This window comes from Thyridium curvatum (assembly GCF_004353045.1).
Source record: "Thyridium curvatum strain D216 chromosome Unknown NODE_2_length_892811_cov_85.036431, whole genome shotgun sequence".
Taxonomy (NCBI): domain Eukaryota; kingdom Fungi; phylum Ascomycota; class Sordariomycetes; order Thyridiales; family Thyridiaceae; genus Thyridium; species Thyridium curvatum.
The window spans coordinates 486,225-506,521 of NW_022156757.1; the positions used below are offsets into that span (position 1 = coordinate 486,225).

At 58.3% G+C, this 20,297-nt stretch overlaps 5 protein-coding genes across 5 annotated transcripts; 2 read left to right on the forward strand and 3 right to left on the reverse strand.

Annotated features, from left to right (window-relative positions):
• Positions 1 to 2,924: 2,924 nt before the first annotated feature.
• Positions 2,925 to 6,710, forward strand: E0L32_000560 (uncharacterized protein; the record flags this gene model as incomplete). Its single annotated transcript, XM_031140147.1, has 2 exons — positions 2,925 to 6,078; positions 6,205 to 6,710. The coding sequence occupies 2 exons, from the start codon at positions 2,925 to 2,927 to the stop codon at positions 6,708 to 6,710; spliced, it is 3,660 nt and encodes a 1,219-aa protein (XP_030995877.1).
• A 751-nt stretch (positions 6,711 to 7,461) lies between these two features.
• On the reverse strand, positions 7,462 to 8,502 carry E0L32_000561 (uncharacterized protein; the record flags this gene model as incomplete). Its single annotated transcript, XM_031140158.1, has 3 exons — positions 7,462 to 7,714; positions 7,867 to 8,321; positions 8,410 to 8,502. The coding sequence occupies 3 exons, from the start codon at positions 8,500 to 8,502 to the stop codon at positions 7,462 to 7,464; spliced, it is 801 nt and encodes a 266-aa protein (XP_030995878.1).
• Positions 8,503 to 9,605: 1,103 nt separating this feature from the next.
• On the reverse strand, positions 9,606 to 9,986 carry E0L32_000562 (uncharacterized protein; the record flags this gene model as incomplete). Its single annotated transcript, XM_031140169.1, has 1 exon — positions 9,606 to 9,986. The coding sequence occupies one exon, from the start codon at positions 9,984 to 9,986 to the stop codon at positions 9,606 to 9,608; it is 381 nt and encodes a 126-aa protein (XP_030995879.1).
• A 935-nt stretch (positions 9,987 to 10,921) lies between these two features.
• E0L32_000563 (uncharacterized protein) lies at positions 10,922 to 13,946 on the reverse strand (the record flags this gene model as incomplete). Its single annotated transcript, XM_031140180.1, has 2 exons — positions 10,922 to 11,252; positions 11,314 to 13,946. The coding sequence occupies 2 exons, from the start codon at positions 13,944 to 13,946 to the stop codon at positions 10,922 to 10,924; spliced, it is 2,964 nt and encodes a 987-aa protein (XP_030995880.1).
• Positions 13,947 to 14,832: 886 nt separating this feature from the next.
• Positions 14,833 to 18,665, forward strand: E0L32_000564 (uncharacterized protein; the record flags this gene model as incomplete). Its single annotated transcript, XM_031140191.1, has 5 exons — positions 14,833 to 14,927; positions 15,021 to 15,640; positions 15,718 to 17,399; positions 17,494 to 17,759; positions 18,065 to 18,665. 5 exons carry the CDS (start codon positions 14,833 to 14,835, stop codon positions 18,663 to 18,665), a joined length of 3,264 nt encoding a protein of 1,087 aa, XP_030995881.1.
• Between the last annotated feature and the right edge of the window lie 1,632 nt (positions 18,666 to 20,297).

Sequence of the window (20,297 nt, forward strand, 5' to 3'; positions counted from 1 at the left end):
CATGGAGCGTGCGGGCGTCAAAGCCAGGCTCGTATCACCATGACAATTGCAGAAGGACATCATCTAGCATGTCTGCAGCCCACGCGCCGAGGCCTTCCCCAAATCAAGCAATGCACTGCACACATATTGCCCTCCCATCCCCACGAGGCGGATTGGTGGGTAAGACAGGCCATGCCGAGTTCGGCAGGTCGTTAGACAGAGCACCCAGTCATTCGGTGAGCCAAGACAGACACTCGCCGTGGGATATACCACTCCATGTCGCAAGAGCGGCACAGGTCGTTCCACTCGTATAACACAGGGCGCAGAGCCAAGAGAAGGGCTCAAAGCTTGTCCAGGATGTCCAAGAAGATTGCGGCTAATAACGGATATGTGCGCCAAGCAGATCCCTTCTGATCATGACCGCAAAAGGCTGCAAGCTCTTGGTCGGAGAAGAACCATATCGAGCAGGTAGGCACATCTGTCTGCCTATCTGTCTGTCTGTCTGTCATAGCTGTTGTCGTCCACTGACAGCGGTCGGACCATCTCCAGGGTCCCAAGAGGAGAGCAGAACCCAGGCTGCTGGACGCAATTGTTTCCAGAAGCAAGACGGGCCGATGGCGAGCGGGTCAATGGGCTTCTGCTTGCTCCGGAGTAAGCAGTGACAGGCCAATCTCGGCTTCGGCAACTTGTTTGGGCAGTTCTGCTCAGGCCCGCGGTCTTGGCGGAAGAATCAAGGATGTCACAGGGCATTTTTTGCGATTCCATCGATGATCATTCCTGGAATTTAGTCTCCTCAGCTGGCGATTTCAGCCATAGCTTTGACGCTCAAGGAGAGAAACAACAGTGGGTGCACCATCCAGGCTTCCTCTTGCATGTTTCAGAAGAAGAAGAAGAATGGCATTAAAGCAGGTCGTGCAAGTCAACGTTGGAGGCTGAAATTAGCACCACGGCTACGGCAGTGGCACGCGGTGGTGGCGCTTTCGGCAAGTCTAGTGCGCGCTCTGGCTCGCCTGCCGCTCGACGAAAGACGAAAGACGAAAGACGTTATCATATGGCATGTAACTAAGATCGTAACACAGTCTACAAGCATACCAATGTTGATTGTATCGTTCTGTTTGCGAGCATCCCTGAGCAATATATGCAGATACAGTGGCTCTATGAAGATCCTAAGCCTCGCCCAGAATCCCAAGACAAGCTTGTTTATTTAGCGGCGCTCGGCGCTGCATGCTTGGTGAAAGCCGCACCCGACCGTCAGCACGCTCGGCTTGGGACCCGAGCCATCTCGGAGTCTCATTCTACCGCGCAGATTCAAGAGCAGAGAATTCGCCTTGACTAATAGTTTCCCAGTCATCCTTCCTTACCTGCCCTTCTAGGCTAGGATTTTCCAGGTAGGCTTCTAGTCTGTTTAAGATTGGCAGACTAGAGTTGGCGGCTCGGAATGCCAAGAATTTGATTTGTATCTCACCCACGACGGCATGGACAAATAGAGCAGTCATCGGGGTAACTGGGAACGAAGCAGATGCAGAGCTGACGGGGTACTTGTAGAAATGGCTCAGGCTTGCGTTACATCTCAGCCGAGACCGAGGATCCCGTGGTGGTGCGTCCCAGCTGCAAGGTCTTGGCACTCCACTGAGAATGATACCTGGTTTATGGCTGCTTCTCGGGGCCACGAAATCAGGTGAGTTTTATCTCTTTCACTCTCGCTGTTTGGTAAACCAGAAAGGGCGATTTGGCAAGACCATGGAGTGGTGGGCAGTTATGTGACTGGTGAATTGGGCAACGATATCACATTCGGCCATCCATCCATCCCTCCCTGTCTGAAGCCCGAGTGATATCAGATCATGGTGTTGGAAGCCCTCGTCCAAGGACATTCTCGACATGGTTTGCCATCTTTGCTACTGTGATCCCTAAAAAGATAAGCAGCCCAACTTGCAAAGATGCATTGGTTGTGTTCCGGGTTCCGTGGTCATTGGCCCAGTCATTGTAGAACACTGTGACAGTGGTCTCCTTTACTGTCCAACCAGAGCCCTACAGAATGTCGAGCGACGAGACCATTAATACCAATATCACATGTGAAAGGTTGAGCAGGTTTGAGAAGCTGCATGTTTCTTCGAAATAGACTTGCCAACCTCAAGGCCCGCTATCACGGCGAATCCTAGTACTCAGCCGATCTCTTCTTTTCGAAGTGGAAAAATGAGACGACCTAGAGAGAATATGCAGCAAAAGAGAGAGAGCGAGAGGAGAAACGAAAGGGAAGATCGCTCAAGAACCAACAGCACAGAACACACAGATACCAGGGACCCCAAGAGGTCGTCCCGAACCAGACCCGCGTTCACGGAGGCAAAAAGTCGGCCTCGAGACGGGGCACACCTGCCCCGGACGCCGGCCCCGATCCCGGCTCCGCCTCCCGCGCAACGGACCACTTTCCGCAGCGAGCCGCAGTAGGGACCTTCCGGCACCGAGATCTTCGCCCCCCCCCCCCCCCCCCCCCCATGTGCCGCCAACGCCCTCTGTGGCCTGCCCGTCTGGCCGCATATTGACCCTCACACCCCAAATCTTGCTTGCTTGCTTGCCTGTGCCTGTGCCTTTTCTGTGATCTCGTTCTAGCATCGTCTGCGCTGCATCTCGTATGAGCTGCGTCTTTGTCTATCACAAGCCTCTGCCTCTTCCGTCTTTGTGTGTTGAAAGCCATCGATCGAGTGACGCAGCCACCCATCCATCCATCTTAGCCAAAAATCCCCAAGCCTTCGCCCCGCGTCTCCCCGCCGTGGGAAACAAAAGGGCAGCTGTCTGCTCTACCGGCAGCCTCTCGAGCTCCAAGCTCCTATAAATAACTTTGGTTCCTGGCCCCCTACTGTGCGTCATCCTGCGCGCGCGCATCCATCCACCAGACGGCATTGTTCTCGCGTCGAGACGGCCAGCACACCTCAGCCTAGTCCAGCAACATGGATACTCGGTCGAGGGGCATATCTGACGAGGAGCTCTTTATGAGCCGCCCCAACGAGGGTGGCGATAGCCCTACCGTCGAGCCCCTGAGGATATTCAAACCCCAGAGCCCCAAGCCGGCCGCAGACAAGGCCTCCGATCGTTTCAGATACCCCACGCCTACATCTTCTTCCACCTCTTCGCGCCCGACCTTCCCTCTCCCACCAGGCGCCTCCAGCTCGGCCAACCCGCTGCCCTACCCCGACGACGAAGATCACCGCTTCTCTCAGCCCTCTAAACAGACTCGGCCTCCGTATTCCGAGGAAGGCCGGAAGACGTCCTCCTCGAGCTACAACTACGCTAGCCCTACAGGCTCCCAGGGCTCTGGTGGCCACAACGAGACGTCTCCGCGCCTCAACCTCAGCCCGGTCGACAAGAAGCCCGGCCTTGCAGAGCGACGCGGCAACGTTCCCGCAGCTCTCTCGCCGACCAGTCCCAGCGAGGACAAGGAGGATCTCTTTGCGAAGCCACTCAGCCAACAACCGGCCCCTAAGATCTCTACCAGCTACCAACAGAAGCCATACTACCCTCCCCCAGGAGGAGCATCCTCCTCCGGTCCTGGCAATGCAGGCCGTCAGAACGCGGGATCGGATACTCTCAAGATGCCGCAGGACAGCGGTATGAACCGCTTCGCCTCTACGGCGTCGAACTCGACCACGCGGGCAAGCCGCGGCTCACCCCCGCCTCCCGAGACCCCTATTGTCGAGCCCGGCAACATCCCCGGCGGCGGAATCGAAGCCCGGTATGCGGCAGCTGGCATCTCGGGAACGGCGACGCTCAACAGCTTCCAGCCTCAGAGCTCTGCCGCGGCGCAACGGCTGGCGCAGTATGGTGGCCAGCCGCCTGCGGCGCCCCAGCCGGCGCGGCCTTGGACTCCCACCGAGTCCCCCGACCAACAACCCCACGGCCCTCCGACCGTCTACCAGGGTGCGAACCCCGTCTCAAGTCCGCCGCAACACCCCGCCGAGCTGCCTGCTCAGCACTCCGGCTCCTCCTCCTCGCAGCCCGGCAGCCTGCAGGTGAGCGTTCTGGAACAAGACTTCCAGCGCATGCAGGCGTCCACGCCGCCACCGGCTTACACGAGCGTGAACCCCAACGGAGGCTCGTCATATCCCAACGAGAAGCAGCGGCCGCAGGCGCAAGCCAGCTCCAGCTCACAGTCTGTGCCCACGACGTCAACGGCGACGTCGAGCGCCGCAGCCCCGGCCCCGGCCCCGGCCCCGCAAGACAGCAAGCAGAGCATACCCAACCCGCTCGCGTCTCCTGCGCTGCAGCATCCTGGGCACCCGGCCTTTGCCAATGATCCCAAGCCAGAGGCCGGGCCTAATGGACACCCGGCCCTGTCCCACACGCCCTCCGTGATGGCCGGGCAAGGGCCTGCGTCTCCGCCTCCACTGCCGGAGGGCTGGATCGCCCACCTCGACCAGAACTCGGGCCAGTACTACTACATCCACCTCGCCACGCAGGCAACGCAATGGGAGTTCCCCAAGGGCCCCAACCCCATCCACCACGATGCCGCGCCCCTATCTCCCACCGCCTCGACATATGGCAACCCGCTGGGATCTCCATTCCTAGGGGGGAAGCAATCGTTGGCATCGCCGCTCTACCCACCGCAGACCCCGGGCTATGCTGAGAGCATCATGAGCGTGGCCGCATCCCAGACACCGAGTGCCGCCGGCTTCATGGGCCCACCGCCAAGCGCCGGTGTGGACATGTACAAGATTGCGCCGACGAACGGAGTCTACTTTGGCCCCTATCTGCGATACGTCAACATGGACGTCGAGAAGGGCATCTGGCTGGGCAGCATCCTGATCGTCACGGACGCGCCCCAGCCTCCCACGATCCACATCCACCTGAGCGTCGACCTGTCGCCGAACCCGCGGCAGCTCGTCCCGCACAGCATCTACACGCACCAGAGGTGGTCCTTCTACAAGTACGACCTCGACCTGCAGATGGGCGAGGGCGGCAGCGAGAGGTGGACCTACGCCGTCACGTCGCACATGGGCTGCACGAGGTACGAGTTCGTCGTCGCGGGCCGGCACGAGCCCGGCTGGCGGCTGGTCGCGCACTCGGGCAACGACTTCACGCCCGCGACGTCGCAGGCCGAGCGGGGCCGGCTCGGCGGCGTCGGCTTCATGTGGAAGGACGTGCTGCAGAAGAACGTCGACTGCGGCGGCTTCCACGTGCAGCTCGGCCTCGGCGGGCAGATCTACGGCGACCGGCTGTGGAAGGAGGTGCCGCTGCTCAAGCAGTGGCTGGCCATGCAAGGTAGGGAGAACCGCAAGAACGCGCAGTGGACGGCGCGGCACGAGGAGGACGTCACGCACGCCTACTTCCACTACTACACCTCGCACTTTGACCAGCCCTTCCTCCGGGAGGCCTTTGCGCAGATCCCGCACATCCTGCAGCTCGACGACCACGACATCTTCGACGGCTTCGGCTCCTACCCGGAGTACATGCAGCAGTCGGCCATCTTCAAGAACATCGGCCGCGTCGCCATCGAGATGTACCTGCTCTTCCAGCACCACACCACGGTCGAGATCCTGCGCAACGTCAGCTCCGACCTCGACCTCTTCACCATCACGGGCAACGGCTGGCACTTTGTCAAGTACCTCGGCCCCGCCGTCGTCGTCGTGGGGCCGGACTGCCGCTCCGAGCGCACGCAGGCGCGCGTCATGGCGGGCCCCACCTACCAGGGCATCTTCCCCAAGGTGGCGGTGCTGCCGCCGAGCGTGCAGCACTGCATCTGGATGGTGTCGGTGCCGCTCGTGTACCCGCGCCTCGACACGGTCGAGACGCTGGCCAACACGTTCGCCACGGGCAAGAAGGCCGTCAACACGACGTACAACCTGCTGGGCAAGGTGACGAGCTCCGTCGCCGGCGTCGTGGGCGGCAAGGAGGTCGTCGCGCAGGGCTTCAGCCAGGTCAAGAAGGCCGTCGGCAAGGGCGGGCTCATGGGCAACGTCTTCAACCAGTTTGGCGACCTCGACATCGCCGAGGAGCTCAAGGACCTGTGGACGCACGAGTCCAAGGACCTCGAGCGGACGTACCTGATCCGCACGCTGCAGGGCATCGCGCAGCAGAAGGGCATCCGCATGACGTTCTTGTCCGGTGGTAAGTTTCTGTTTTTTTTTTTTTTTTTTCCCTTGGTAGTGATGTAAAGCATCCATTACATCACCTCTACTCTACCTACCCGAGAGAGAAAAAAAGTACCCCTTGCTAATAGTGACAAAACGGCAGACGTCAACTCGTGCGGCGCCGGCCTCGTGCACGACCCGGCCCACCCCTCGGACCACAAGACCATGTACCAGGTCATCACGAGCCCCATCGTCGCCTCCCCCGCGGGCAACTACATGCTCAAGATGCTGCACAACAACAGACTACTATACGTGCCGCAGAACGGCCACCGGTCCTCCAGCCACCACACGGGCTCCTCCTCCTCGTCGTCCCAGCAGGAGTCCTCGGACACCAAGGAGGACATGATGGAGATCTTCCAGGTCGACGCGTCGGGCGCGCCGCGGGAGATGAAGAAGCTCATGGGCCGGCGCAACTACGTCGCGATCGTGGCGTACGACCCCGAGGCCGTGGCGGGCACGGGCTACGCCGCGGCGTCGGTGAGCGGGCAGCAGGGGCTGCAGAGCAAGTTGAGCCTCGCGGTCGACTTTGTCGTGCAGGGCGACGGGGCGTTCAACGGGCCGACCAAGTACGGGCCCGTCATCGTGCCGCATCTCGAGTACGGGCACTGATTTCTTGCCAAGGGGGCTTTGGGGGGTGTGATGATACGGAGGTCTGGAAATGACCATGAATGACCGAACGAGACACGTTGTTGTTGATATTGCCCCTTTTTTTGTGTTGAAATTCTTGGCGAGCAGAGTTTCTTGAGCGCACCAGGGATGGATGGTGTGATGGTTTCTTCTTCCGTCTTATGTCCCCGATTTTCAAGCAAATATATACATTTTTGATAAGATATCACGGCCTCTGGGTTGTTTTGTGCTCTGGGATATCTCTGACGAGGGCTTTTTGATTTTGATATACTTGATAGCGAATGAAGAAGAATGGTAGTCGAATTAAGTGTTTAGGTAGTTCACAAGACCCTTCCTCTACAGTGACCTCACTTCTTGATAGATGTTGACACACGAGTATGCTGACATGCATCGACGATGCAGCTTTGACGTCCAATCGTATTTACCATTTGATTCATTCATTACTTGTGCTCTGCTATATAGCATTCATGCATGCCATAGTCTGGCGATGTATTTTTGGTGTCCCACCACAAGAACTCCACCAGAGAGATCGCTTTTTTCCCCCCCTTCCTCGTCAAGAAAGTCTATAAAGCTCACGAGAAATAACTCCCACCTCTTGATTTTCTCTTCTCTGTCGATCTTCTCCCCCAACATTCTTTTTCCCTTTCAACGGAGACCTGGTGCTCGAGCCCGTCAGGCTCAAAAGCTCGGGGCTCAGATCCTCAGCCCGCGCGGCGCGACGCCCAACCCGCTCCTACAGGTTGAAGATCTCCTTGAGCTGAGCCATGGTGTCGTCGGGGTTCCGGACGGTGTGGCCGATGGTGCGCGGGTCCGAGAAGATCTCGTAGTCGTTGCCGCCCTCGAAGGTCTTGTCGCCGAAGAAGTGGATGGTGGTGTAGGCGATGCCGCCCTGCTTCTTGGCCTCGCTCTCGAGGTGGTTGAGGCAGTACGTCTTGTCCCAGCCCTGGGGGAAGACGTCGAAGGAGATCTGGCCGCCGATGGAGAAGCTGCGCCGGGTGGTCAGTATATATATATATATATGTGTGTGTGTGTGTGTGTGTGTGTATATTATTCTCTCTGATTTGCTCCCCAATGTGGCGTGGCGGTTGCTTGTTTGAGAAGAGAGAAGAGAAAAAGAGAGGAAGATAGAAAGACTCACGTCAGGCCGAGGTGTCCGAAGCGCTCCTTGAGCTTGCTCACAAAGGCGGCGCGGACCTTGTGGACCTTGTCGTAGGCCTCGAACTCGTCGCGCTCGGCGAGGGAGGCGTTGCGGCCGATGGGGCTGATGTTGATCATGCCGGTGCGGAACTCGACAAAGGTGCCGCGCTTGACGGGGATGTCGAGGTCGGCGACGTAGTGCAGCACAAAGTTGACGAGCTCCTTGTACTGGTCCTCGCCGACCCACTTGATGAACGAGTTGGAGGGCAGGGGCTCGCCGTTCTTGAACGCCGTCAGCCCGTTCTCCGAGAAGCAGTAGTCGAAGAGGGTCGTGACGTTGACGTCCGGCGCGCCGAGCTGCTCCTGCTGCTTGCTCAGGTCGGAGCCGCCGACGAAGCCGATGGCGCACTGCTGGCGCAGGCGGACGAGCAGGTTGGCCAGCTCCGGGGTGATGTGCTGTTTTGGTAAAAAAGGGGGGGAGGTGGTCAGCGGGTTGCAGCCTTGTCGAGGCACACATTGCTCCTTGTGGGTGACGAATACGTACCTGTCTGGCCAGGGTCAGAGGCCCGTCGACATCAAAGAGGCAGATGGTGTTCTTGAGGGGCCGGTCGGCCAGGGGAGGGTACGCAGCAGCCATCTTTGCGGTCTGGTCTGGGGATCTGGAAGACGGGGAAGGGTGTGAGATAAGGGGACAGACAGTGTAGAGCAACTGTCTTTCTTTCAAGAGTATCTGCGTCAGGCTTGCTAAGGGACGGCAGGCAAAGTTGGCAACCAGAAAGAAAAAGAAATCTACAGGAATCAAAGGCGGTCAGAGGACGGAGAGAGTGCACCAGCACCAACACGACTTCAAGACACGTTTAAGAGATGCTAGGCACTGGACTAGCGCACAAGTCGGTGAAGGCCCGTCTCGTCTCGTTGCGACACGATCAGTAGGTACCTACCTAGGTAGTCAAGCAATAACTAGCAGGGCGGCGGGCACCTTTTTTCCCTGGTGGAGATGCTTGATGGGGCAGCTCCGATCTGCTTCAACCCCGCCATCACAGCACTAAAACACACAGCGGTTGGTGAGGGGTTCGCATATCGCTTCAGGGGTCATGGCCCTGACGATGACTTACCCCTCTCTCACTGCGAATTGGCGAATCGACATGAGCTCTCGTTAGGCTGCCACCTCGGTCCCTATTCAGCTCAGGGTGTTATCAGTGAATTAGCGGGGGTTTGTCTACCAGCGAAGTAGCTCAACTGTGTCGTCCAAGTACGGCTTTGATTTGAATTCAAAGATTGACCTGGCTTGCCAGGACTTCGCTTTTTGCAACCTGAGTATCTGGCAAGCTCCTTTTTTTTTTTTTTTTTTTTTTTTAACCCCCCCCCCCCCCCCCCCAACCCTCTGTCAGCGACTGGCCGGTCGGTTTATGTTGCACTGCAGAGCTCAAACATGAAATTCTTTGCTCAGTGATTAGTTAGCAGCTGGGTAGGGGTCCTTTTGTGTGTTAGTGCCCGCGCGTACATTGCGTATGAAGGCGGTCGGTCTTGGTCCCATCACAAGCTTCCAATTCATCATCATTTCCGGGCGGGTGCCAATGTGACATGAGACAGCAGATGTCTTTTTGAACAGGTGTATTGAATTCCCAAAATTACATCAATCGGCTTTGATATCGCTCAAATTCCACTTCATACTTCCGTCCCTTTCCCACACAGGCCACTCATACACTCATAGCCAGCACACACACTCTTTCTCCTTCTCTACTGCTGCTGCTGCTGCTGCTGCTGCTGGTCGCCGCCGCTGAAGCCCCTGGCCACCATGCGCCCGATGCTCTGCACGTCGCGGTTGCCGGCGTCGGTGTCGCTGTACGCGCTCGCCGCCTGCTTGGCCACGTTGCCGAGCTCCTGGTAGTCGACCGACTCGCCCTTGGCCTGCCGGTCCTTGAAGTCCTCGGCCGCCTTCTTGGCCATCTGGCCGACGCCGGCCCACTGCTGCTCGGCATTGTTGTTGTTGTTACCCCCGCCGTTGTTGTTATCGCCGCCCTGGATGTTCTGCTGCGCCTCGCCGCTGTTGTTGTTGTTGCTGCCGCCAAAGTTGGAGGCCGCGTCCTGGGCCATCTTGCCAAGCTTGCCGAAGTCCATGGTTGTGGAGGTGTGTGTGTGTGTGTGTGTGTTTGTTGGTGATGAGAAGAGAAGGGTAGTGGTTGGAGATGTGGTGAGGATTGTTTCTCGGATGAGAGTGAGAGAGAAGGTAGGTAAGAGGACTGGTAGAGCTTTGTATAGACTGCAGCTTATGATGAAATGAGCTCTATCCCCCTCGCCCTCCGGGGCTTGACGACTTCTTATACGTCCTTCCCCCCCTTCCCTCGGCCTCTCGCCGACACCATCTGGCCACAAATGCCCCTCCGTCCCACAAGGCAGTCCTCGCCAGTCAAGCTCCATTCCCAATGTGAGCTATTATCACCAGAAAGAGGGAGAGAGCAAGATGGGGGTGGGGTGGGCAACCGTAGCTGGAGGGGCCAGACATGACGAAGCTGCCCCGAGATAGGTATGGCGAAGTGCTCACTTCGCACGTCTCGCGTCCGCCGGTGGCTTCAAGGACAAGCCCGCGTCCTGCAAGACATGACAACTGTCACAACTCACCCACGCGTTGGTAGGGGGCGTCCCTGCAGGCTTAGGGTACATTTCAGCTGGGCCAGGAGGGGGGGAAGTCGGATGTCTCAACGCAAGTCCAGTACGTGCCGTGGAAACGCCTCGCAGTGGGAGCTGAACCCGTGGGGCGCCCAATTTCCTCCATGTGCCACTTCGGGAATCACTCCACGGCGAAGCCCGGATAGTGCGCACCGCCGACGCTAGGGAAGGGCCAAGTTGGGAAGAGACATATCACCAAGCTGTGCCGGATCCGTCCAGCCGGGAACGATCATCTCGACGGAAAAAGAAATGGTTAAAAATGGAACATACGTATTCGTTGGGAACATGACAGCCGTTCGTAAATGCGCTCTGGGGTATGTACACTAGGGAAAAAGGATACAGCTCTATCTCATGTACAACGGCATTTGAGTCCGGAGGGAGCCCGCTTAGTCCACGGCTGCCCAAAGACCAGTCATCTCCACTACAACGTTGATGATGGTGCTGACTGTCCATATGACGATCAAGCTCAGACCGATCTTGCGTGTCATGATCCACTTGTTGGTCGGCACGATCACCAACAGAAAAACGAGCGTGACGAGCACCGTGACGGCAGAGATCATCAGCGTGCCGCCGACCTGGATATGGTACGGCTTGTAATGCAGAGGCTTCTTGGGATGCTTCTCGTGCTTGTGGTTAGCAGACTGCAGCGTCATCCACGCGCCGCCGAGACCGACACCCAGAAGGATGTTTAACAAAGGACCGCCGAAGCAGGCAGATCTGGAGAGCCCAGTTAGCGAATACTGCACCGTGTAGAGAAAGTCGTGTCCTCATTACTTACAATGCCATAACTGGGTAACCCAACCGCGCCACCGTTATGTCGGCGACCAAGTCTCCCACAGAGTTACCCACGGCAAAGATGGTCAAGCCGAGGATGGCTTCTGAGATGCCCAGAATGACGCCAAATGCCTTGAGGACACCAACCACCTCTCCTGCCACGGTAGAGATCCATGCAATGCTGATAATGAAGCCCAAGAAGCAAAGCAGAAAATGGTACTTTGGCTTCCGATCGGGACTTGTAGCGGCAAGCAAGAATGCCAAGACCACCAGTGAACCTACAAGAGAGCACAGGACCAATTTAAAGAGTGTCATCTTGGGGTGCTCAAGGTTTTCCATCATGTTGGCCCATACGATGAAAACAGTGAAGAGCGGGCCCGTGAAAACTTGTAACACGACGAGCCATCTGTTCCATCCAGGCTCGGCTTCGCCTGTTCCAATATCAGATGGGGCTGTAGGGGTTGGCTTAGACGGTTGCTCAACGAGTAGTGGTTGTCTTTCGCTGCTACCACCGGCCAGACTGACACGCACGCCGTCCGTGGCTGCATGCGGCGACGAAGATCGCAAGCTGGCAGCGGTTGATGCGGAACGTGTGCTCCGCCGATAGCGCTGCCACTCCGTCTCCGGCTGCAAAGAAGCGTCTTCCTCGATAGAGATCGGAGGGGCCATGGCGCCAGGTTCCCCTCGCTCTGGAGGGTCAACGATGGCGTCCTCGCTAGATTCATCGTCATCGTCGGCTTCTGCCTCGACTACAGGAAGAGTTGTAACGAGCAGGAAGATACTGGGTACCGAGACAATACTGATAAATTTGTCCCAGATACTTTTCTCCTTCCAGCCTTGCAGCGTCGGGAAGATGGTACTCATGAGCACATGCGGTGGAGGCAGAATATTGTACGGCCACCATCGCACGGGCTTGTGCACAGCGGCATCCCCAAAGAATGGCGCTTGATTCCCCACGTCGGGAGTGGGCAGCATGAAGCTCTGGGTGCGTCCATGGGGGTGGACAGATGGTGTTATAGGCAACGGAGACTCTGACAAACCAGGGAATGGCGATAAGGATGGTGATGAGTGCGGTGACTGTGTAGCAGGACTAGGGATCTGAAGCGAAAGGGGTGAAGGGGATGGCGCAATGTCCTTGGGATGCTGGAAAGGAGCACCCGGAAGTAAATGAGATCCTTGCTGGTGGTCATGACCTGCGATCTGGGACGTATCTCTGGGCGACAGTGCGGCCGGGCTAAGGCCAGATGCTGTGCTATCACCTATCCCGAGGTTGTAGGTGGCAAGAGTCGGAGGTGCGCGACCATCGTGAGGAAGGTTCAAAGGCATATCGCCCGAAGACAGTGCCCGATCGCGGCCTGTATGGGTGTCGGTTGGCGGATATAGCTCGCCTTCAGCGACCGAGCCAAGCGAGAGCGCGGACCGATCCAGGGGAGCCGCAGGGTCGACTCGATATTCCGAGTGGCTCCGGCTATGAACAGGACCGAGATGCACATTGCCTGACTTTTGGAGCGAAGACAAGATCGACCGGAATTCGAGCACTCCGACGAGGCTTGGCCTAATAGGCGTGATCGTGGTATTGCTTCGCCGACCACGCGGCCGGTTGACGCGCATGCTACTCGTCATCTCAGCCGCGACATGTCGTTCACGTTCGTCTTCTTCCTCTTCGTCCTGAGCTCCGTCGCCATCGTTGATCTCGATCCTCGGCCCCCGCTCCAAGGCACTAATATCCTCAGCAGCGGCACTCTGCCTGCGACCCATTGGCGTGGTGTCGTCCTCGTCGGGCTCGTCCTGATACGGCTCCAGAGCATCGGCACCTTCGCCATCTACATTGTAGAAATGGCTCCGAGAGGCAGCTTCCTTCTCGCGGCGCCTTCGCCGTCTTGTCGCAAGCCAGTGCCAGCCGACGACCACCACAACATAGAAGACGTAGAAGCCGATCATGACGCAGCACTCCCACAGGTGCAGCTCGCCGTCGGCAAGAAAGACCATGGCGAAGCTGACCGAGACGATGAAGAAGCAGATGTCGCGAACAAACGTCTTCTTACTGACCTTGAACTCGCGCACCAAGGCCATAGAGCCAGCGACAACCGACGTGATGAAGCCGGCAGCACCGATGAGCTCGCCCACGGCCATGCTGCCGCTGTTAGAGCCCATGGCAGCGAACGTGCTGAACACATCGGGAGAGCCATTGCCAAAGGCCAGAAAAGTGACACCGGCCAAGCTCTCACTCAGGCCGAGAATGCTGGCAATGGTGCTCAGGTTGACGCTGAAGAAGTCGCTGGCAGCTATGCCAATGGTGGTGAAGAGCAGGCCGAGCCAGGAGACGAGGAAAACGAAAGCGACAGGCCGCGCCTTGCCAAGGGTGCAGTAGTAGAAGGTGAGGTAAGACAGCAGCCCTGCCTCTTCATCTCCACAGTTCTCTCTGACAAAGGCGCACTTGTCCTGTGCTTGATGTACGAGGCGACACTCCTCGTTGGTCGACCTCGGCCGCAGAAGCGGAGGCGCAGTGTCAACGGCGGCTGACAGATGTGGCCTCAGAAAGATGGAGTATGCTGCCAGCAGGGTGATGATACATGTGGATATAAGGAAAGGGCGAGAGCTGTATCTCGCCCTCCTTGACGACTTGGGGGCCGGCATGGTGAGGCTGCAGCTCTTACCGGTGCTCCATGGTCTTGATGTGTCTAGGTGATGTGATTGATTGATTGATTGTATCAGAGCTTTGGGTCGACGGCGGCTTGAGCTATGGATCACGCAACCCGGGGCCAGGTCTCGGAGAGTGTCAACCGGACCTGTCGGAAAAGAATGCGATAAATATGCTCAAGAGGGCACTAGGCGGTGACTAGAACTACAAGTAACAATGTGTCCCGGGTCCTTGAAAGAGGATATCCAAGCTGCCCAGATCATGATTGCACGGCAGGCCTCCCATTCTGCGACGATATGGCAAATCTCCCCCACCAGAGCTGTCTTGGCAGTTGCGAAGTTGCGTAGAGTTGGCACGGATCAGGTTTAGCGCCAGAGTGCTTCGACCCGGTACAGGTACATTCTTCCAAGACCAGTTGGCGAGATGCAAATACAACATGACACAAAGCATGGCATTTTCATAGAGAGAACTGTATCAAGGCTTAGGTATGCTCTGCAAATAGTACCATCAATGACTGAGAAAGCACTTTGTTCACCTCTCTGCTTTAGTCAGGGAGAGCTGGAGACATTCCATCCTGCAACATGGATGCATGTACCTACTTGATGCTCTCAGGTACACACACGCCAATTTGCCAGCGCACGATGCCGCCACCACACCAGCTTCAGCGCACGGGCCCCACACCTTCAAGCTTCCCTAACAAACCTCTGCAGCGCCTCGAGACTAACAAGTGCTGAAGTCACGTGCATTTGTTTACTCTCCTACCCCTTTGGGTCGCAACACGCAAAACATCGCGATCCACTCAAAGATAATCCCCCACGATAAAGATCGCGACGAAGCGCAACCACCCATATCGACCAGGACGACAGAGAAAACACGGCCAAAATGCCTCGCGTCGCTCAGATCCAGCGTGTCAGCAGCAGCAGGAGTAATAGCAGGGTGCCCTCTGGCACGCAGTCGCCCTTCAAATCGCCCATCAAGTAAGTTTGTTATCGCCGCGACGAGGCGAGGGGACGGAAATCTGCACCTAGCAACGAGATGTATCACTGACAAGACGACACAATTGCGCGCAGGATCCCGCTCAACGACGATGCGCAGGAGAAAGCACAGCGTCTGCACTCGCGGCAGGCGCTGCACGAGGCCCAGATCAACCAGCTAAAGGCGGCCGCGACGCCCACCGCACGCAAAGTCAGCTCCCGCTTCGAAGACGTCGAGAATGCGTCGCCCGGCTCCAACCCGCGGACGCCTCGCTCCGGCAGGCCGAGCGCCCGCGACCTCGCCAGAGTCGCCGCGGAAGAGGACGACCTCGTCGTCGGTGGCAGCGCTGTCACGCCGATGAAGCGCGTCCCCATCCTCGCCAACTTTGAGGAGTGGATGAAGATGGCCACCGACAACAAGATCAATGCGACCAACTCGTGGAACTTTGCGCTCATCGACTACTTCCACGACATGTCACTGCTCAAGGAGGGCGACGGCGTCAACTTCCAAAAGGCCAGCTGCACCCTCGACGGCTGCGTCAAGATTTACACCAGCAGAGTCGACAGTGTGGCCACCGAGACTGGTAAGCTGCTGAGCGGCTTGGCCGACAGCCGGGACAGCAAAAAGAAAGGGCAAGAGGGCGAGGAGGGCGAGGACAGCGAGGAAGAGCTGGACGAGGATGGCAATGTCAAGAAGAAGCCCAAGAAGAAGGCAAGTTGATAGTAGATGTCCACCCTCTCCCACGACACAATAGACACAATACTGACAATGTCCTGTAGCAACGATCATCAGAAGCCACTCTGGCGCCATCCTTTGCCTCATTACAGCTGAAGAAGTTTGAGCTCGAGTTTGCCGTCGACCCGCTCTTCAAGAAGGCTTCGGCCGACTTTGACGAGGGCGGCGCAAAAGGCCTGCTTCTGAACCACCTCATGATTGACAACCAGGGGCGCATCGTCTTTGACAGCAGCGACGACTCGGCAGATGTGGCTAAGCCGAGGAAAAGTGAAATCGCCGAGTTGGACGAGGATGCCGAGGACGAGGAAGAGAAGGACGAGTCCACAGTACTCGAAGAGAAGCCAGAGGAGCCAGAGGAAGAGGACGTGCCGATCGACATCGTCTCATTAGGCGCTCGCTTCTTCCCCGACCTCTCCCGCCTAGAGGAGCTCGACGTCTGCCCGTCACTCAAGACCTTTGACCTCGGCGACCCGTCCGGGTCCATGGACATCCCCTTCCTGCGCGCTCCCGAGGACTGGCGCCAGGATGACAAGGACAAGGAGGGCGGCCCCAGCGACAAGTCGGGCATGTACATCGACGAGGACAACCCGCTCGGCTTCGACGACACGGACGGTCTCGGCGCCTTTGATCTGGGCCCCGGCGACGTCAATTTTGGCGAGGGCGGCGAGGCGTGGGCTCGCGAGGCCGCATTGGAGCCGCAGATGCGCGTCTTTGACGCCGGCGAGGGCGGCGTCGACGACGTCGACATGCTCGACAACGTCAACAACGGCACCGAATTCATGGTGTCGATGACGCACGCCCAAAAGGCCGACAAGATGCACGAGGATATCCTCAGCTATTTCGACCAGGCGCTGCAGAAGAACTGGACCAGCGCCGAGCACTGGCGCATCCGCAAGATCAAGGACGTCAACGCCAAGGGGGCTGTGGCGGGCACGCGGACGCGCAAGGAGAAGGAGCCCTTCGAGATCGACTTTGCCTCGCCGCTCGACCCGGCGCTCGCCGAGGCCCTCTACACGCAGGCCTCGAGCAACTCGGCCATCTCGCTGCCCAAGAAGGACTGGAAGGCCAAGTCGCGCAACCTGCTGCCCGACGACAAGCACTTCAACTCGAAGCAGCTGCTGTCCCTCTTCCTCAAGCCCAAGGCCCGCCTCAACCGCCGCCGCCTGGGAGGCGGTGGCGGGGGCATCCGCGGCTTCAACGGCGGCGCCGACGGCGGCCAGGCCGACGTGCCGGCCGGCGAGATGGACGAGGCCTTCTGGGCCTCGCAGAAGGCCCCGCTGGTCCAGTCCACCGAGGGCGGCAGCGGCGCGGGCGCGGGCGCGGGCGGCGACGACACGGCCATGCCGGGCGGCGGCGGCGACTACGACGCCAACTTCTTCGCCGACGACGGCCTGCCCTTCGCGGCGGGCGGCGGCATGGACGACGACGACGACATGGACGAGTTTGCCGACGCGCGGGAGCACTTCTCCCCCGGCGCCATGGGCGGGCCGGACGGCCTCGGCCTCGGCATGGGAGGCGGCCTGCTCCCGGACCTCGGCGGCGGCGCGACGACCATGGGCGCCTTTGGCGGCCTCACCGTGACCAACCCGGCCGACCTCGCGTTCGGGACCATGCTCGTCACCCAGAGCCGGCGCGTGCGGCCCGAGTACGTGCAGTACGCGCGCGTGGCCAAGAAGGTCGACGTGCGCCGGCTCAAGGAGGAGATGTGGAAGGGTATGGGCTTTGAGCAGCTCGAGAGCGTGGGTTCTCTTTTCTCTGTTTCGTTCTTTCTTTCTTTCTTTCCCTCCGTTCCCTGAAGGCGGGGATAGCAACTGATATATCTGAGACACACAGGACTCGCAGCGGTCAAGACTGCCCACGCCGCCCGAGGCGTCCGAGTCGGCGTCCAAGGACAACCCGACGCTGCGCTTCACCGAGGTCATGAACAACCTGCAGACCGTCTACTCGCGGCCGGCCATGGACGACCTGTCGACGAGCTACTGCTTCATCTCGCTGCTGCACCTGGCCAACGAGAAGGGCCTCGTCATCGAAAAGACGCCCGAGCTCACCGAGCTGTCCATCCGCAAGGACTGGACGGCCGAGATCGCCGTGGGCGGCGAGTGAGGTGAGTGAGGAGCAACCAGCCTGTTACAAAAGGGAAGAGGGGGCAAGAACACAGGACAGGGCCTGGCTTGGGGAGGGTTCTCTGCAGAGCGTGATGTATGTCCAGATGCTACGAGTTTACGAGTGCTGGGTGTCTGTTCATTTCTTTTTCTCTCTTCCGAATGAGTGTTTCTTGTCGTGTTGTGGGATATCAAAGTCTTCCATCGCTTTGGGAGGGTCTGGTCGCATCCGCATATATAAAGCGGACGAGTTCTATAATGCATTCTCTATGAACATTCTTCTTGCTCCCTAAGCATCACAGAAAACGCCCTGTTCATGGCTTGAGCATGAGCATCAGCATCGTAATTGCCGACCGAGCAACTCTGGCCGGTATACAACCTCAGACGTCACCTCAGCAGTCGAGATACACTGCCAAACGAGCGGCGTTGACACCTCCGTCGCGCGAAGGATCTGATTACTTCGCTATTGGACTACCACAACCACAAGGTCACTCAGCTCTTCCTCTCCGTCTGGGAGCTATCAGCCTGGTCCGACTTGGGTTCGCCCCCATCATCCTCGTCGAGAGCCAAGGCATCGACGCCCAAAGCCTCCAGCATGCTGTCGAGCTTGCTCTCGAGCTTTGCCAGGTCCGCCTCGAGGGCGTCTGCGGTCTGCTCGCCCCTGCTCGTTCAACGGTAGTCAGCTTCGTGGCGATATTATCAGGCGATAAAACGGCCACAAGGACGCAGGTTTGGGAATGGACCGGTCAACGGCGCAGGCGTGATAGAGTCACCCGTTTCAGTCTAGAGGCCGTTGGTCGCTCTGCCACTATTTGCCTAGCTCGCTCTAATGCAGGAGGGGAGATTGAAAAAAGGACATGGGACAGCCGTTTCGTGCAACAGCTCTGTTGCTTTCCTGGATGAACCGGAGCCCCGTCACCTCCCGTATCGGGGCAAGTCAGGCTCGGGGCGTGCATCTATGGGTGTGTGCGTGTACGTGTGTGTGTTTGTGCGCGAGCAGGTCGGTCTGATTCGTCCAATACCGCCTCAGGACAGAGACTCATGCTGCAGCTTCCGGCTCGCAACAACACACATAGGTAACATTCATGCAAGACTATGCATTCGAATGGCCGTTCGCTAGACGAACTGACTAGCGTTTTGGGCAAAGCAATCCTGCCTGAAAGGCAGAGAGGAGATTTGAGGGGAAGGGAAGGGGGAGGGGAACCTTGCTCGCAGGGCTCACAGGGTGGTGCCAGTGGGGGGTTCTAGGATCAAGGGTAATACTTGGGCGACCAGAGTAAACGAGCAGAAACAAACCAGGATGGTCCGTGTCTCGTCGCGCGACAAATGCTCCGATGGAAATCTCATGTTCCCGGAGCTTATCTGGTCGCATATGCAAGGCGAAATGAATCGGATTCTGGACAAACGAGCGACGTGCGGGGAGTGCAAGACGGGTGCATGCATCAACAGACGAATGGCCGTTCTCGGGCCAGCCATGAGGGGGTGGACAGGGCAGACAGGGCGGTACCACTTGGAGGGGTGCAGGGCGTGCAGGTGTGTTTTGGGGGGAGATCTTCAGGGTCTCGGGTGGGGCTAACGCCGCTGGGCGGAACCCATTGGGATTTGCGAAATCGCATGCCGAAAAAGCCATGGGCTTGTTGAGCAGGGGAAATCCAAATAGTCAGGTCATACCTAGCGAGGTCTTTCAGGGCCTAGACCGGAAAACGGCAACGAAAAGCCAATGAGTTAGCCAACCGCACAATCAAGAAGAGGAGAGCGAATCCTTGCCAAACGTTTTATCGCTTGATGTGTGAATGTGCTATTGGATAGGACAAGGCAATACATTGGGGGTCTAAGAGGTTCTTGCATGTCCCCAGTATCGCAACCCAGGGCGGAGATAGGTACCCTCTGCTGTGGGATGCAGAAGCAGCCGCCACCGCCCGAGGAGAGAGAGGTGAAGTGCCGTCCCAGAAGCAGCGATCCAAAGCCGCACGTTCGACGTCGCTTGCATCGGAAGAGAGGGGGAAATCATGGAAAGTGGCGACCAACCTGCGCAAGTTCGGAGCCGACTGACGTCGAGGACGGCGGCGATTGCGATGCTGACGATGCCGCGTTGTTGTTGGCCGAGTCCGTTGTGGGCTCATCGGATTGTGGCGCCATTCTGATTCAAGCCCAGACTCTGCGAGGCTCAGGGTTTGCTCCGGAGGGGGCAGCTGACAGCCGTGCGCGCCCCCAAGAGAATAGACCCAGCGAGGCGGTATAGCGCCGGAGAGGTGAGTCGCGGCCGAGACGAAAAGCCGGACCTATCACGAAGATTGTCTGAGCCCGCAAAGGTTCACTCTAAGGCCAGGGCCCTTCGCTGCTGACAGTATCAGCAGATCGGACTGGCTGGCTGCTGGCTAGCCGTGCTCTTTCTTGTTCCGTGGTCTGGTGCCCGCAAGGCTGGTTCGGGGTGGGGAAAAGCAGCCGTGCTTCCGTGGCAGATCAAAAGTTTCAAGACGACAGATCTCGTATGATTTCTGCAACTCGCGTAGTGAAATCCAATGGCTGGGTAGC